The 19604-nt window shown below is 41.0% G+C and overlaps 1 protein-coding gene across 1 annotated transcript in view; it reads right to left on the bottom strand.

Moving 5' to 3' along the window:
* The window catches only part of dipk1b (divergent protein kinase domain 1B), a 40804-nt gene extending 33996 nt beyond the window's left edge, over positions 1 to 6808 (bottom strand). Inside the window, exon 1 of the mRNA XM_060935733.1 lies at positions 6385 to 6808. Within this exon, the coding sequence (XP_060791716.1) occupies positions 6385 to 6495 (111 nt within the window). The 5' untranslated portion in view covers positions 6496 to 6808. The remainder of the gene's footprint in view (positions 1 to 6384) is intronic.
* Between the last annotated feature and the right edge of the window lie 12796 nt (positions 6809 to 19604).

Here is a 19604-nt window from a genome sequence, read left to right as displayed (position 1 = left end):
ATATAATATGACTTACCTAAATCTGTTGAAGAAGCAAATGCGCAAGTTTTTCCATGTTCCTGGCAGCATAAGCACTCGTTAGCATGTTTAGCATACTCTCAACTCATTCGTGAAAAACTTCATCAAGACATCACCAGGCTAGCCTACCGTAATTACTGTAGTAGAGTGTCCAACCCCCACAGCAACACAGAAAGAGGGTAAACAAAAACTGCTTCACGCAGCTCGTGTGCTTGGAACATTTTGAAGAAAATGGTTTCACTCAAACAGTTCGGATGCACAGGCATTAGGAATACTGTACAAGCCAGCACTGAATCCAGATGCGGTTCCCACAATCTTTGGCCAAAAAGCGGACAAGACAAACGAGACAACATGGTCAGTAGTCCGCAAAAGAGAAGTTCAGAGGGTAAGAAAATACTTTTTATGGCTTCCCTAAGTTGTTATTAAGCGTGATATATTATTTTGAGTTCCTTTGGGCATAAACGTAATAATTGCTGATGCAGCTAAGCGGCTTGATGCTTGTTGGATGTCTTGCTTTGATTCAATGTTGTCAGAAAAGCCTCGGTAATGACTAACTAAAACAACTCTATAAATATTGTTCACTTGTGTGTAACTAATTGATATGGTAACGCTTGTTTTTCATGATCATCGTTATTCGTGTCATTGTCCGAAATACTCAAGGAAATCGGTGAATAAATTTCACAGGCACTATGGTCCATTTTGTCAAATATGGCTGTGTATTGTAAGTGATGTCACACTTTACATAAATCTTTCAGAGTTCTTTTAGGTAAACAGGAATTTGCTTGTGGAATAGCCGACCTCAATCACTGCAATCTAGTCAAACACGTGATCATTTTAAGAAACAGGTGAAACAGTTTTTATGAAGTAAATACCAAACCCAGTTTTATGATGTGTATATAACTAATTTTTCATCATTTTGGTGCCATTTCTGTAACCTAGTTGTACTTTGATAATCACAGTTAGCGGGGGGTTTTTATGACATCATTGTTGATACAATTTTGTCAATTTATTATGGTCTCTTATTTGTTTCCTGCTGTCAAGAGGACCACATTAGAAATAAGTGTATTTTATACTTTGTGTTGTCCTCAGTGCTATTTATACTGTATCTTTTATATGTATGAATTTTACCAAATAAATCCATACCATACCAGCAGCTTGGGTGTTTCTGGCAATATTTCTGCCTTTTTTCATACAAGTGCATCTTCCTGTAATGTTTACATGAATCCTGTATAGTAAAGCAGTGTTTGTTTACCTTCTTACTGCGTTGCCATGGGGATTGGACTGCCTACTACGGTAATCACGGTAGGCTAGCCTGGGGACGTCTTGATGAGGAAGTTTTTCATGAATGAGTCGAGAGTATGCTAAGCATGCCAATGAGTAGTATAACATAGCGACATGTAGTATAACATGTGACCTGATGGTAAAAAAAAGAAATGGTTTTAGGTGAATTTTTAAAAATAAATTCATGTCCCCATAAGCGTGGAATCACTCATATATATATATATATATATATATATATATATATATATATATATATATATATATATATGGTGTTGGTGGTGTCGTGGAAAAAGTCCTGGATTTTTTTTACTGTGAGCATGCTTTACTAATCTGATGGCACAGTTCAAACTGGCTCTCGCTGTTCTTAGTGCCTTCTCGTCACCAGACTTGAAGGCTGAGTTCCATGCCTTTAACATTTTGCATACTTCATAAGTCATTCAGGGTTTCTGGTTGGCCCGGGTGATGATGCTCTTTATGACACTGACATCATCCATTCATTTATTGATGTAGGCTGACACAGACATGGCATACTCATCTATGTTGGTATGATCATTATAAGTGGCAGCTGCCTTGAACATGTCCTAGTCAGTGCACTCAAAACAGTCCTGTAGTGCCTCCATAGCCCCCTCAGACCACAACCTCACCTGCCTCACTGAAGGTTTCCCTCTGATCAGCAGGGGCTTATATGCTCTGAATGCATCCTTCATGTTGGTGCAGGCCATGTCTAATGTGTTCACTCCCCTGGTTGCACAATCCACATGCTGGTGAAGACAATTCTCCCTCATTTTCACGTTGGCCTGGTTAAAATCCCCAGCCACAATGAAAAAGCCCTCAGTGTGGGCAGATTGCAACTCACTGATAGTCCGGTAGAGAGCACTCCTCCTTTGTGTTAGCGCTGGGGGGCACGTGATGGAGACTAAAGTAAACTCCCTGGGCAGATAGAATGGTCCACAGTTTAGTCAAAAGCTCAATTTGACTTTGACACACAGTTCAAAAACTATTGATCTGTGTTATGGCAACATAAGAAATGCCTACTGAGCCATCAATAAGCCACCAGTAGGTGGGTCAGATCATAATACTGTCTACTTACTGCCCTCGTACCGCCAAAGACTTAAAAAAGAGAAGCCCAAAGTAAGATCAGTGCCTGTATGGGACCCTGACAGTTTGACAGCTCTGCAAGGCTGTTTTGACTGTACGGACTGGGAGGTCTTTGACTGTGAGGACTTGGACAATCACGTTGAGACAGTTACAGCCTACATCAACTTCTGCGTGGATAGTCTGATCCCTACGAAAAAAATAAAAATGTTTGCCAATTCAAAACCATGGATCACAAGTGATATTAAGAAACTGTTGGTGGAAAAAGAGCGGGCGTTTAAAACAAATGATCGGTGCAGGGGGAAGTTGATTCAAAGGGACATACAGGCGGAAATTAATCATAGCAAGGGAATATACAAATCAAACGTGGAACAACTGTTGCTGAATAACGACTCACGGATGGCGTGGAGAGGAATTAAAACTATGATTGGACAAAGTAATCAGCCAAAAATTCCTGAGCACTCAGTCGAAGAGGCAAATGCCTTGAATAAACATTTCGCTAGGTGGGAGAGCGGTCTGCGGCCTTTTCCAAACTGGCCGGACAACGTAACAGAAAGCGCAACAATCAGTGTTAGTAGCAGGGAAGTCGAGCGGGTGTTTTCGCAAGTCAAACCCCGTAAAGCGGCTGGCCCTGACAAGCTGCTGAGTATGGTTCTCAGGACATGTCATGAACAACTCAGCCATGTTTTCTGTGACTTGTTCCAAAAGTCATTGGACACACACATGGTACCTAAAATTTGGAAAACGGCTGAAATTCTGCCTCTGCCGAAAAAAACGAAACCGTCCATTTTAAATGATTTTAGGCCTGTAGCGCTTACCTCCGTAGCAATGAAGTGTTTGGAGCGGATCATTTTGACCCACTTAAAAAAACAAACAGTAACTCAAATGGACACACTTCAGTTTGCATATAGACAGAAAAGGGGTGTGGAAGATGCAATTACTACCATGTTAAATGGAATATACAAGCACTTGGAATTACCTTCATCATATGTACGCACCCTGTTTGCTGATTTTTCATCAGCTTTTAACACTATTCAGTCACACATCCTTATTGAGAAGTTGAGAACAATGGGAGTTAACCATTCACTTTTGAAATGGATTTTTAATTTTTTAACTGACAGAGTCCAATATGTTAAGGCAGGTAATGGTCAGTCATCTGTCATTAGTATAAATAGGGGTGTCCCCCAGGGGAGTGTCCTATCACCCCTATTATATATACTGTACACAAATGACTGTGTGAGCCACACCCCTGAATGTTCTCTTTTTAAGTTTGCTGATGATACTGCCATAGTGGGTTTTTTAACAGGTGATGAGACTGGCTACAGACAGGAAATAGACCAGTTCTATAAATGGTGTAATGAAAATTCCTTGATTTTAAATATTTTGAAAACCAAAGAAATGGTTATCAATTTTAGGAAAAGACCCCCTCTTAAACCAGTTTCTGTAGATGGGAGTGATATTGACATAGTGGAAGAGTATAAGTACTTAGGTACTATTATAGACAATAAGCTCACATGGAGGGCAAATACTCTTGCAAGATATACAAAGGCACAACAAAGACTTTATTTTTAAGGAAACTGCGTAGTTTTAAGGCTGATAGTGATTTTGAGATTGTTTTATTTAACTTTTATACAAAGTGTTGTGACCTTTGTAATTCAGTGTTGGGGGGGGGGGGGGGGTGTTTTATCTGTTCAAAACAGGAATATGCTGGATAAGATTACAAAACTTGGTAGGAAAATAACTGGATCAGAAGTGAAAAGTATCATGCAGATTTCTGATGAATACACCATTAATTTGGCCTTGAAGATACTGGATGATCCATCCCACCCCCTCTTCCCTGAGTACTCCCCTCTCCCCTCCGTTATAGAATGCCACATGTAAAAACAAACAGAGCTATAACATCTTTTGTGCCAAGGAGCATTCAGCTGCTAAACAGGCTGAATTCAGACAGGTTGACACCATTTTAAAGTATGCACCTTTTATTTATATATTGTTGAGGGTTTTTTTAGATTTGTTTGTTATTCTATGTATTATTGTGCAAGTCTGCATGTTTAAGTGTTGTTTTGTTTTATGTAATTTATGGCTCCTAAGTGCAAGACAAATTCCCCTTGGGGCAAGAAAGGTTTCATTCATTCATTCATTCAATGTCCGGTGAGCAATGGCTTGAGACAAACTTAGCATTTTTACACCAATTATTATTGATATAAATACACAAACCACCCCCTCAGGATTTACCGCTTAGTGCGCAGCTCCTGTCGGCACAAAATGTAGCTAGCCCCTCGATGCTAACAACATTGTCCGGGATTGAGGAGTTAAGCCATGTCTGTCAGAATTATTGTGCAGCAGTTCCTCATCTTTCGTTTTGTTGTTAATTCCAGCTGCAGATGATCTATTTTGTTCTCCAGGGAGCAAACGTTAGCGAGGAAGATGGATGGAAGCGGCATTTTATAGGGGTTAGTTTTTAGCTTAGCTGTTAGCCAGCCACCCCCCAACAACCGCGCTTCCGCCTTCGGTCACACTGCCTCCACTTGCTCCTCCGTTGGCTTATGCTGCTAGGGGAGTCCGGTGCACCGTAAGCCCCTGGGTCTTGCTGGCGTAGCACTCCAAGGCTACACAAACACTCCCAAGTAGTCGTGTCTACGAAGTGGAAGTCACTGGATAATCGTAATTCCAGCAAGTGCTGGTGACTATATACTAATTTAATGAGAGTGTTGACTATTACTGACATCCTAGGCGGCGTATTATGATTGGAAAAACCGTAACTGTCGCGAGCCCATGCAGCCGAACAGGGTGCTGCCATCTTAGAAAAACCTATTCATATTCTGAATGGAATAGAAAAATCTGAATGTGTCAAGCACGTCTTTTTTTTTATAACCTCGGAATTTAATTCTGATCTAATTCTATTTACTGCAATAGGATTCCAAATACTCTATAAGCATTCCATTCTGTTATGAATCAGGAAAAAAATATATAAAATCACAGCACTAATTTTTTTTAAAAGTACTTTATCTACTTCAAAAATGTTATACAAAAGATTGATACATAACAGTTGTAAATGTCACTTAATTCCACAGGGTGTCGATAATGGTGGACACCAGTGAAAGTGATCGCTATTATCGACACCTCCCATGGCTTCTCAAACGCATGTTTAGATACAAAATGGCAACTGTCAAATGAAAGAGTAAGAAACAAAGTAGGTTTCGACAAGGATATCATGAAATATCTGTGAATTTGATAAGTAAAAACATGTACATGATCTTTCCACCACGCTTACCTACGATGATAATGTCCAGATTTTCCTCAAATTGCTGATCGTGCTAAAAAAAAAATTCCATCTCAGGTAACGAGCTGTGTCATCAGACAACAAGATCAAAGCAATGGGGGTCTTCCGGTTGATTGATTAACCAGTAATAACTGTTGTAACTGAAACTCACCTTTGTAATTTAAATTTTTTTTTAAATTGATAAATCTGAAAAGGTGCGGATGGACTCTCGATAACTAGCCGCCGCTCTAGTTGAATGTTGACTGTATTGGTTCAGCATTGAGATTAACTAAATATTGAGAGAGTTGATTCAACTGTGTAAGAGTTATACATAATATAATGTCAATATAATGATCAGTTTGTTTTATTGACACTTTGATAACAGAAACTAAAAATATGATGATAATTTATGTGATACCTACTTTTTTTTTGAGCAAAAGGTCAACAGTTGAGGTTTTGGGATAGCAGTCACTGCTGTTACAGCAAGAACAACATTATTATTATTTAGTGGTAGGAGTAGTATTATTGCTGCTGCTGCTGCTGCTGCTATTGCTAATTGGCAGCACGTAAAACGAGGTGTAAACTTCCTGGGGTAATCAATAAAAAAAATATATATATATTCATTCAGAACTATTTGAAAATGTTCGGATGCAACTGAATTAAATTCACCATGACCACAGAAGGGGGAGTAAATCAATAAATCAATAAAAATGAAGGCGGCAGCCTACCTGCAGGCCTTTAGTAAGCGGGCATAGAAGCACGAGATGCATGAGCCTCCGCAAAGCGCGTGGCATCTTCGCGATGATCTCCGCGAGCCGCTCACGTCCTCTCACCGCCATACATAACACTGCGACCCGACATTGCGTGCGTCCCCTTTAAAATCACTGCACTGACAACAGAGGGGATTAAGAAAGGGACCTCGAAAACAACCTTGGTCCGTTCAACAAACACTCAAATCGGTGTCTGGTGCCGACGTGTATTTTATCGCCGCGAGCTTCCTTTATGCACAAACAATGGCTTTTCCTAAATGTTAAGAACGTGTCTATTATAGTGCCGCATCGATGCAGAGTGCAAACTCCCAACCTTCCTGACTCCTGAATCTTCTGCGCCCCGAGCTTCTAGTTTTATGGTCACTTGCATGAGAAATAGGATATGCCAGTCCCGATTCTCCTGCCCCTCATGCATACAAACGAATGACCGAACGGCTTTTCTCTTTCTCCCTCGTTGTGATTCGACGATGTTTTAAAGGGGTGGTTGATATATGCAGGGGCGGGAGAGGGGTGTTAGACCGCCCAAAGAAAAATGCTGTCTTAAAGGACTAGTTTTTGAGTGATCGGGCTAGGATCTCAGGCTAAATTTACACCGGCATCTCAAATCTGATTTTGGTATATCCAAGCGCGCAAGAATTTGAATTCGATTTTAGATACGATTGAAGTTAGATTTGTGTCTCAATTTTGTTCCAAGTGCATGTACCTTTCATCAATTCACTTAAATTTTCAAAGCATGAAATAGAATAAAAAATAGTCCATTCAAATTTGGATGTTAGAACATTAAATTAGAAACCATTTTTCTTCAACGTGAGTTAGCAAAGCTTAAAAATTAAGTCAATCAGTTTTCCTTAAGCCTCACTCACAACCCGCTGTACGTGCGCTACAGGCGGTCTATGGTAAAAAATTTGGCAAAATTGTGCTTGAGACTTGCGCAACACTTGCGTGTGTTTAGCGCTGTAGAAGGTCGCAGACTGCCTGTGGAGACTTTTGGTCCTGCACATGCAAATTCTACAGGTCTTGCAACAAATCAAGAACGCATACACTACGTACAGGACCCGTACTCCTTTTGTACGCCTGAACCAAGTCAGCAGCGCGGCTAGTAGGGGCTTTTTGCGATGACAGTAAGACGTATGAGTGACACACGTTCATTGCAGTGGCGGCTGCTGGTTTTTAAAACGGGGAAGCCCATTTTACACATTCATCGTAAAACCTGTAGGCCGGATATCAAAGCATAGAAAGGTGTGCCCCATTAGCATAGTGAACTAGACAACCCTACCTAGTGGCAGAAAGTATTTTTGCTTGTACATTTCATGTTATAGTCTGGCTTGCCAGGCTAGTGCCTCATATCCTTAATCAAAAATATCAAACATCCAAAAATCACTGGCTATTCAACGAAGAGCCTTGAACATCATACCCTGATATGCAACACAGAGTCTTTAACACAACACCCAGCTGTGCAACACATCCTTGAACATCTTCTGCAACACAGTCTGGAAAACCAGGTAGGCTATGCAACACACAGAACCTTGAATATTATACCTAGGTATAACCTATAACACAGAGCCCACCATTCTCTTAACATTACACTTCAGATTCATGAACATTATATGATGCACACTATTTATACACAAATTCTGCCCTCCGCTCCTTTTCCAGAAAATGGTCTGTGACCCTGTCATACTAGCTGGTTGTGCTTTCCAGAGACTTCACCAATTTCTGTTAGCAGCTAGCACTGCAGATCCCAATAAGGCTCAAGCTAGCCTATAACCAGATTGAACTACAAATGAAATAAACGAGTGAATTCACGAATGATCAAACTGATAGAATGGATGAAAGTTAACGGAGCACAATGAGTAATATTTACATTTATTTACAGAGTAATGTACAGAGACATCAATGAGAAGAAACGTTTATATGAAAAGAAATTCGGACAGCACTTTGGCACAAGACTACAGTGGTGCTTGAAAGTTTGTGAACCCTTTAGAATTTTCTACATTTCTGCATAAATATGATCTAAAACATCATCAGATTTTCACACAAGTCCTAAAAGTAGATAAAGAGAACCCAGTTAAACAAATGAGACAAAAATATTATACTTGGTCATTTATTTATTGAGAAAAATGATCTGATATTACATATCTGTGAGTGGCAAAAGTATGTGAACCTCTAGGATTAGCAGTTAATTTGAAGGTGAAATTAGAGTCAGGTGTTTTCAATCAATAGGATGACAATCAGGTGTGAGTGGGCACCCTGTTTTATTTAAAGAACAGGGATCTATCAAAGTCTGATCTTCACAACACATGTTTGTGGAAGTGTATCATGGCACGAACAAAGGAGATTTCAGAGGACCTCAGAAAAAGCATTGTTGATGCTCATCAGGCTGGAAAAGGTTACAAAACCATCTCTAAATAGTTTGGACTCCACCAATCCACAGTCAGACAGATTGTGTACAAATGGAGGAAATTCAAGACCATTGTTACCCTCCCCAAGAGTGGTCAACCAACAAAGATCACTCCAAGAGCAAGGTGTGTAATAGTCAGCGAGGTCACAAAGGACCCCAGAGTAACTTCTAAGCAACTGAAGGCCTCTCTCACATTGGCTAATGTTAATGTTCAAGAGTCCACCATCAGGAGAACACTGAACAACAATGGTGTGCATGGCAGGGTTGCAAGGAGAAAGCCACTGCTCTCCAAAAAGAACATTGCTGCTCATCTGCAGTTTGCTAAAGATCATGTGGACAAGCCAGGCTATTGGAAAAATGTTTTGTGTATGGATGAGACCAAAATAGAACTTTTTGGTTTAAATGAGAAGCGTTATGTTTGGAGAAAGGAAAACACTGCATTCCAGCATAAGAACCTTATCTCATCTGTGAAACATGGTGGTGGTAGTATCATGGTTTGGGTCTGTTTTGCTGCATCTGGGCCAGGACGGCTTGCCATCATTGATGGAACAATGAATTCTGAATTATACCAGCGAATTCTAAAGGAAAATGTCAGGACATCTGTCCATGAACTGAATCTCAAGAGAAGGTGGGTCATGCAGCAAGACAATGACCCTAAGCACACAAGTTGTTCTACCAAAGAATGGTTAAAGAAGAATAAAGTTAATGTTTTGGAATGGCCAAGTCAAAGTCCTGACCTTAATCCAATCAAAATGTTGTGGAAGGACCTGAAGCGAGAAGTTCATGTGAAGAAACCCATCAACATCCCAGAGTTGAAGCTGTTCTGTAGAGAGAAATGGGGTAAAATTCCTCCAAGCCGGTGTGCAGGACTGATCAACAGTTAACGGAAACATTTAGTTGCAGTTATTGCTGCACAAGGGGGTCACACCAGATACTGAAAGCAAAGGTTCACATACTTTTGCCACTCACAGATATGTAATATTGGATCATTTTCCTTAATCAATAAATGACCAAGTGTAATATTTTTGTCTCATTTGTTTAACTGGGTTCTCTTTATCTACTTTTAGGACTTGTGTGAAAATCTGATGAAGTTTTAGGCCAGGCGGCACGGTGGTGTAGTGGTTAGTGTCGCCTCACAGCAAGAAGGTCCGGGTTCAAGCCCTGTGGCCGGCGAGGGCCTTTCTGTGTGGAGTTTGCATGTTCTCCCCGTGTCTGCGTGGGTTTCCTCCGGGTGCTCCGGTTTCCCCCACAGTCCAAAGACATGCAGGTTAGGTTAACTGGTGACTCTAAATTGACCGTAGGTGTGAATGGTTGTCTGTGTCTATGTGTAAGCCCTGTGATGACCTGGCGACTTGTCCAGGGTGTACCCCGCCTTTCGCCCATAGTCAGCTGGGATAGGCTCCAGCTTGCCTGCGACCCTGTAGAAGGATAAAGCGGCTAGAGATGAGATGAGTTTTAGGCCATATTTATGCAGAAATATAGAAAATTCTCAAGGGTTCACAAACTTTCAAGCACCACTGTACACTTTCTCGACATCCGCTAGGGACTGATCATGCTTCCGTGTTCCTCGCCGACGCCGAAGTACAGAGCCCACCCTCCTCATGTCTTTCAAACACTACCTCCAATAATCCTTCATCAGCCCGGTTTCTTGTCCCTCCCACTGTCTCATTTAGTCCCAGAGAAGCCCGGCTTCCCTGGAAGTGATGATTTTGTCGATTTTAACCAATAACAACTAGCCGAAATTGGCTGTTCAGAGCCCTCTCATAGACTGCAATGGATACCCGGCTGCCAGCCATAGAGCCCATTGAAATAAGAAAGGTTACAGCCAGTGTTGCCAGATTGGGCGATTTTAAGTGCATTTTGGCGGGTTTTGAACATATTTTGGCTGGAAAACGTCAGCAGTATCTGGCAACACTGGTTTGCCTGGCAGCAAAGGTGATTCTCGTAGTGAACTGCAAGTTCGTCAGACATCACTCAAATAAGTTACAGGATAGTTATGAACGTAAATACAATCTTGGGCATATATTATGTTATGCAAGTTATTGTTTTAATGAGAATTTAATGTCATAGATGCCTCAGTTTGGGGAGAGAATTTTAGGGGAAGCTCGGCTTCCCTTGTTGTCTCTGAGGAATCGCCCCGGTTCATTGTATGAGTGACATGCCTCGGAAGTACTACACAAGTATTCCACAGTTGCTATTTGTGCAGCCCGCAAGACAGAAGTACATCTCACTTTCTACCCCATGTGTGGCGTGCATGCAGCGCATGCGACCTGCATGCGACACGAGGGGCAAGACTCTGGGTATATATATTGGGGGAGGAACCAAGGAACCGATCATGTAGCGTGTAGCATTGTAGAAAGGAAGACCACCACCTCATTTGCTATTTTTATCTGAGTAGATGTATGTTAATTTACCATGCAAACGTCAAATAATAAAACATGAGTATAAGGAAATAACGCATTTTATTACATTGTAAAAAATTCCAACTAAATAGCCCGACAGTTTGAGCACTGAAACACACTTTGACTCTGACTCCGAGCTACTGTCCTGCTCCTACTCCTGCTGAGTGGTGGGACGGGGTGTCGGGATGTCCTTGTCCTCATCACTGAGTATGGCACAATGGCCTGACAGAGATGATGGGATTGCAATGTCCTCACTTCTGGGCATCATTAGCTGAAACATACATGAAAATCAGCATATATAAAATTAATTACATAAGCATATACAGTAGATACTGAAATGAATGTTTAAAGCATGTGTATTTACCTGTGAAAATACCTCTGGCGGGGTGCTGTGCCTTCTGCCGGCTTGAAGGCATACTTCTCCCTGTCCATGCAGGGCTTGCCGGTGCTGCTACCATCATCATCAAATTCTTCCTCCTCCTCACCCTCTGCTGTTTCAGGCTGGGTTACTTCACTTTTGCTTGCTTCTTCTTGGGTCCCATTTTCTAAACTTTAAACTGAAATTTTTGAAATTTTTCCCACAAAATATTCAATGTTCTTCAGTTGAAAGATAGATGCAGAATGCTGCAGACATGCTGGTTTTATACCCACTCCTGGCTTGTGTCACATGCAAGTTATAAGTGATTGTAACGTGTTAATCACATGCGTCACACATGCTTCACAAGTGTGGCCTGTACTCGTAGCGCAGGAAACTGGTAAAATGCAAGTCTCACACACTCCACACTCACTGAACACACACTGATCACGCGCATCAGACATACGCTTTCCATGGGCTAACGGCGCAATTTTTCCCATGCCTCGAGGAAGTCAGGCGTGCAACCTGTACTTGACAAGAACTTTCCCCTGGGTTCACCGCGACTCTGCGGCATGGCTGCGAGCTACCAAACCGTGCGACCTGTGCGTATCCAAAACACTTAGGGTGGGTTGTGAGGCTTTAACATTCATAAGTTTATAAACTCAAATGTCATTGGTTTGTACACCATGCAGTTTTATCACTGTTTACACACATTTTAAACATGTGCTACTTTATTAATGAGCAACTCAATACGTTTATTACAATAAAACATTTAGTATTACTCAAAACAATTACTTAATTGTGAAGTAATCAGTTTTGAGTATCTTAACTAACGACACACAATGTGGATAAGTTCATTTCACTTTGCTATAAAATCAGCATAATTAAATATTCAAATACAAAGACTTTCAAAACCCAAAATTACACAAATGACCACTTAAATATTTTGTGGCAACTGATTAGAATTAAGTTTTAGTAACTTACACATGATACACATGCTATGAATGAGCATACAGTATACTGAAAATACGTTCAAATGTAAATTTATTTATGAAATACAGGTCAAGTTTTCTAATACTTTTCTAATTATTGAAAAGTACAACCCCGATTCCAAAAAAGTTGGGACAAAGTACAAATCTCATCTCATTATCTCTAGCCGCTTTATCCTGTTCTACAGGGTTGCAGGCAAGCTGGAGCCTATCCCGGCTGACTATGGGTGAGAGGCGGGGTACACCCTGGACAAGTCGCCAGGTCATTGCAGGGCTGACACATAAAGACAAACAACCATTCACACTCACATTCACACCTACGATCACTTTAGGCCAAGTTTACATTAGACCGTATCTGTCTCGTTTTCTTCGCGGATGCACTGTCCGTTTACATTAAACCGCCTGGAAACGCCGGGAAACGGGAATCCGCCAGGGTCCACGTATTCAATCTAGATCGTGTCTGATCCGGTGCTGTGTAAACATTGAGAATACGCGGATACGCTGTGCTGAGCTCTAGCTGGCGTTGTCATTGGACAACGTCACTGTGACATCCACCTTCCTGATTCGCTGGCGTTGGTCATGTGACGCGACTGCTGAAAAACGGCGTGGACTTCCGCCTTGTATCACCTTTCATTAAAGAGTATAAAAGTATGAAAATACTGCAAATACTGATGCAAATACTGCCCATTGTGTAGTTATGATTGTCTTTAGGCTTGCCATCCTTCCACTTGCAAGTGGTAAGTGATATGCGCTGGGATCACACACACAGCGGCTTAGTCCCGAATGACAGCTCGTGCGCTATACTCGCGCACTCTGTGAGCTGCGCAGGGCCGGAGTGCACACCCTCCAGAGGGCACTCGCTGTTCAGGGCGGAGTGATTTGGAGCGCAGGATGCCTGCGGAGCCGAGCGTATCTGTGTATTGGTGTTGCTGTGTGCACGCGAATCGTGTATTGGTGTTGCTGTGTGCACACTAATCGTTTTAAAAACGTTAATCTGATGATCCGCTGATACGGTCTAATGTAAACCCCACCTTAGAGCCACCAATTCGCCTAACCTGCATGTCGTTGGACTGGGGGGGACCGGATCACCTGGAGGAAACCCACGCAGACACGGGGAGAATATGCAAACTCCGCACAGAAAGGCCCCTGTCGGCTACTGGGCTCAAACCCTGAACCTTCTTGCTGTGAGGCAACAGTGCTAACCATTACACCACTATGCCGCCCCATCAGAAAACAAGAAAAGCATAATTATGCGATTAATTAGTACAATAGTAAAATAATTAGTAAACCTTCCATTTTATCACGGGTTATAAATGAACACACATTTTTATCTATTTATAAACACACAAACACATATACAGTACCAGGCAAAAGTTTGGACACATACTCATTAATAGGTTTGTCTGTATTTTGATTATTTTCTACATTGTAGAACAATACTGAAGACATCCAAACTATGAAATAACATCTGGAACATACAACTCCGATTCCAAAAAAGTTGGGACAAAGTACAATTTGTAAATAAAAATGGAATGCAATGATGTGGAAGTTTCAAAATTCCATATTTTATTCAGAATAGAGCATAGATGACATATCAAATGTTTAAACTGAGAAAATGTATCATTTAAAGAGAAAAATTAGGTGATTTTAAATTTCATGACAACAACACATCTCAAAAAAGTTGGGACAAGGCCATGTTTACAACTGTGAGACAACCCCTTTTCTCTTTACAACAGTCTGTAACCGTCTGGGGACTGAGGAGACAAGTTGCTCAAGTTTAGGGATAGGAATGTTAACCCATTCTTGTCTAATGTAGGATTCTAGTTGCTCAACTGTCTTAGGTCTTTTTTGTCATATCTTCCGTTTTATGATGCGCCAAATGTTTTCTATGGGTGAAAGATCTGGACTGCAGGCTGGCCAGTTCAGTACCCGGACCCTTCTTCTACGCAGCCATGATGCTGTAATTGATGCAGTATGTGGTTTGGCATTGTCATGTTGGAAAATGCAAGGTCTTCCCTGAAAGAGACGTCGTCTGGATGGGAGCATATGTTGCTCTAGAACCTGGATATACCTTTCAGCATTGATGGTGTCTTTCCAGATGTGTAAGCTGCCCATGCCACACGCACTAATGCAACCCCATACCATCAGAGATGCAGGCTTCTGAACTGAGCGCTGATAACAACTTGGGTCGTCCTTCTCCTCTTTAGTCCGAATGACACGGCGTCCCTGATTTCCATAAAGAACTTCAAATTTTGATTCGTCTGACCACAGAACAGCTTTCCACTTTGCCACAGTCCATTTTAAATGAGCCTTGGCCCAGAGAAGACTTCTGCGCTTCTGGATCATGTTTAGATACAGCTTCTTCTTTGAACTATAGAGTTTTAGCTGGCAACGGCTGATGGTACGGTGAATTATGTTCACAGATAATGTTCTCTGGAAATATTCTTGAGCCCATTTTGTGATTTCCAATACAGAAGCATGCCTGTATATGACGCAGTGCCATCTAAGGGCCCGAAGATCACGGGCACCCAGTATGGTTTTCCGGCCTTGACCCTTATGCACAGAGATTCTTCCAGATTCTCTGAATCTTTTGATGATATTATGTACTGGAGATGATGATATGTTCAAACTCTTTGCAATTTTCCACTGTCGAACTCCTTTCTGATATTGCTCCACTATTTGTCGGCGCAGAATTAGGGGGATTGGTAAATCCCCCTAATTAGGGGGATTGGTAATCCCCCCTCTTCCCATCTTTACTTCTGAGAGCCGCTGCCACTCCAAGATGCTCTTTTTATACCCAGTCATGTTAATGACCTATTGCCAATTGACCTAATGAGTTGCAATTTGGTCCTCCAGCTGTTCCTTTTTTGTACCTTAAACTTTTCCAGCCTCTTATTGCCCCGTTCCAACTTTTTTGAGATGTGTTGCTGTCATGAAATTTCAAATGAGCCAATATTTGGCATGAAATTTCAAAATGTCTCACTTTCGACATTTGATATGTTGTCTATGTTCTATTGTGAATACAATATCAGTTTCTTAGATTTGTAAATTATTGCATTCCATTTTTATTTACAATTTGTACTTTGTCCCAACTTTTTTGGAATCGGGGTTGTAAATAATGAATGACAAATTTACAGATTTGGTATAAAATTTATATAATTCAGCTGCTTCCAGAGTTTGTCATTTTTTATGCTTGAAAAAAAACCCCCATCCCAACACGATATAGGTCACATAATGTATCATGATAGATATTATATGATCATAATGATAAGCCCTCTCTTCAGGACACAATCGCCTTAGCCATCTAGGGGGGAAAAACTTGGAACATATAAAATAAAATTTACTTTACTCTATCTTTAAAATCTAAACAAAACTGTGTTAGTGTCAACAAATAGGGCCTCTCAATAATTTGATCCCACATTATAAAGTAGAAATAAAAAAGATTGTGCCCACCAACACAGAAAAATGCAGGTCCTTCAAAATTGGGCTAAATGAAAGTCAACAGTACATTAACTAACTTGACCAAGATAAAATTAAAACAAAATGTCTGAGCAGACCTCCTTATTGATGTGGCAACAAGGGAAGTTCTTGTTGCGTACATCAATTCATTCTTTAGGGCAGGGGTGCCCAAATTCTTCTCTATAATGGGCCAAAAATTAATTCTGTGGGTGGGCCGCGGGCCAAAAAACGAACGTCCACATTATGTTACCTTACATTTTATTGAAATGTGTCATTTTTATATAGGCTAAGATCATTAAACTCAAATGTAAATGTTTAAAGCAATTAAACACATATTTTGTATATTTTAGTAGGCCTACTTTTATTAATTTCATAAGATGACAGAACATCCACATGGCTTATTTTATGAGGTAGAAACATATTTGAAAGGAAAGCAACATTTCAGACTATATTACAAAAAGTGCTTTGGTAGATTGAGCAAGTTGAAAACAGTTGGATATGGTCCAGGACAACCAAATATAAAATTATATTTAAAAATTAACTAAAATGTGAATTGAGCAATAACACATGCCCTTGTAACACTGTGCCTTTTAAGCCATTTGAAACCAGCTGGATGGTCCAACTTATGAAACCAGAGGGAATTTACTTTAGACTGAATTTGAAATTAGATTGAGTATTAGGTATGGAATTGGACAATGTGAACTGAGCAATATAGAACACAACACAACATGCCCTTACAACAGCATTACTTTCTTTGTATTTTACAATTAGTGGGAGACATGAAGCCTGTTTTTTATAAGTCTGTCAACATTAGGCTCCAGCTGACTAACTGACAGAGTGAGGATATCATGGAGATGAGAATTTGGCAGTGTATTTCTGAGCTTTGACTTACAACCCCAACTCCAAAAAAGTTGGGACACTGTGTAAAACATAAATAAAAACAGAACGTGAAGCTTTGCAAATCATGGAAACCCTATATTTCATTTACAAAGGCAACATATCAAATAATGAAACTGAGAAATTTTATTGGTTTTTTGAAAACTATATGCTCATTTTGAATTTGATGTCAGCAACATGTTTCAGAAAAGTTGCAACAGGGACAACAAATGACTGAAAAAGTTGTGTAATGCTAAAAAAAAATGTAAAACCAATATGTTTAACTGGCAACAGGTCAGTAACATGATTGGGTATAAAAAGAGCATCCAAGAGAGGTGGAGTCTCTCAGAAGTAAAGATGGGGAGGGGTTCACCGCTCTGTGAAAGACTGCATGGGCAAACAGTGCAACAATTTAAGAATAACGCTCCCCAGTGTAAAATTGCAGATAATTCGGGGATCACATCATCTATGGTCCATAATATCATTAAAAGGTTCAGAGAATCTGGAGAAATCTCCGTATGCAAAAGACAAGGCTGAAAACTGACATTGGATGCCTGTGATCTTCAGGACCTCAGGCGACACTGCATTAAAAGCAGACATATGTCTGTAGTGGAAATCACTGTATGGGCTCAGGAACACTTCAGAAAACCATTGTCTGTGAAAACAGTTCATTACTGCATCCACAAATGCAAGTTAAAACCAAATATAAACAATATCCAGAAACACCACCACCTTCTCTGGGCCCAAGCTCTTTTACGATGGACTGAAGCAAAACAGAAAATTGTCCCGAGGTCTGATGAATCAAAGTAGAAATTCTTTTTAGAAATCATGGACACCACGTCCTCCAGGCTAAAGAGGAGAGAAACCATCTGGCTTGTTATCAGTGCACAGTTCAAAAGCCAGCATCTGTGATGGTATGAGGGTGCATTAGTGCACATGACATGACAAAATCTGGGACGGCATCATTAATGCTGAATGATTTATACACATTCCAGAGCAATATGCTGCCATCCAGACAAAATCTTTTTCAGGGAGGTCCTTCCTTCTTTCAGCAAGACAATGCCAAACCGCTTTCTTTTCAACTGCCATTATCCATTTTTATCTTTGTTATAATAAATTAATTTATTATCGAAACTGTGTGTTTATTTGTGTTCCAATATCTTTGAAGTCCCCAATCTCCAAAGAATTCTAAAAGGTGCATATGATTTATGTAATATGGTAAGTGATCATAATAATTTGGAATATACCATAATTTAGCTGTTTGGTAATTTATTATTAAGCACCAAAATTAATGGTATTAATTAATGAGACTGATTAATGAGACTGATTCCATGAGTGATTTAATGATAATATGAGACTGATTCAATGAAAATGATTCACTAAAAACGATTCAAATGAGACTGATTCAATTTTAATTATTAACCTTCAGATTTAATGAGACTGATCACTCAATTACCCAAATGCACCTACACAGGCGTGCTTTGACTACTGCCTCTGAGTCTTGTTTAGCTGTGGGGAATACTTCAACCCATTTTGAAAACATGTCAACTCTTACCAGGCAATACCTTTTCCCCTCACTAGGTGTTAGTTCAATGAAGTCCATTTGGAGATGATCAAATGGTTTGTCTGGTATTGGGTGTGCTGCTTGAGTTAGTTTGATACCTTGACCTGCATTATGTTGTGCACATATCAAGCATTACTTGCAAAATTTCGCAGCATAATTTGAAAACCCCTTTGTGAACCACCTCTTTGTTACTTCTGCTACCATCCCCCCTTTGACACATGGGTGAGCCCATGTGCCAATTTTGCATAGAAAGGGCCTCTGGCTGCTACTGTGGAGACAATCTCGAGCAATGTGTCCCTTCTGATTGCAGTTGTAGCAGGTTGTGCCTTTTATCCAGGACGAGTCACCCCAGGTCGTCCTGTCTCGGCCCCTACCTTGACCTCTTCCTCTTCGTCTAGGCTGAACAGTCTGGAAAAGAGTGAGAGTGGTGGCGTGTAGGTCTTGGTCTCTTTGTGCCGACGTTGTCTTCTCCTTCTCTTTCAGCAGCCTTTCTGCATGCACAGCGTACTGCTCGATCTTGCTGAGACTGGTGGTTTCCCACAGGAGACAGAGCTGCTTTACTGACTTGGCCACTGCTGGATTCATACCGTTCATGAAACTGTTCCGCAGGTGCACTTCCCAGACCTCAGGAGTGCCTTCCACTCCAGCTAGGGTCACGGGTCTGGTCAGGCCACTGTGCTTCTCATGCACGGCAGTGAGACGGGTGAGAAACGCTGACACACCTTCTCCATCTTCTTGCTTACACATACTGATCTTAGTCATGTCTATGTTCAAGGGAAAAGCACTGTCCAGACGAGCACAGAGAGCAGTGATGGTATCTCTATACTCACCATTGCCAGCCGCGCTCCAGTCTGGTGTAGTCATTCGCTGGTCAGCTTCCGGCCACTCTTTGGAAACTTTGTTCCAATCTATACCCATCTTGATCATGAGTAGGCGGTGGAGTTCATGGGTGGTTGGTCGGAATTCTCTGCAAAATATCAACAGCTCATTACCAAATCTCTTTCCTCCTACCTCTCTCACATTGGGAAGAGAAGCCATGCTTTCCTTCATGTCAGCTGTTGTCCAGGGTCTGTGGACTAAAAGCATGCCATCAGCTCCAGCCACGTCCACCATTGGAAGATGAAGAACTTCA

The sequence above is a fragment of the Neoarius graeffei genome, chromosome 12 (assembly GCF_027579695.1).
Source record: "Neoarius graeffei isolate fNeoGra1 chromosome 12, fNeoGra1.pri, whole genome shotgun sequence".
NCBI lineage: Eukaryota > Metazoa > Chordata > Actinopteri > Siluriformes > Ariidae > Neoarius > Neoarius graeffei.
Note: the sequence above shows the minus strand (reverse complement) of the source record. Positions and strands in the feature narration are given on the sequence as shown.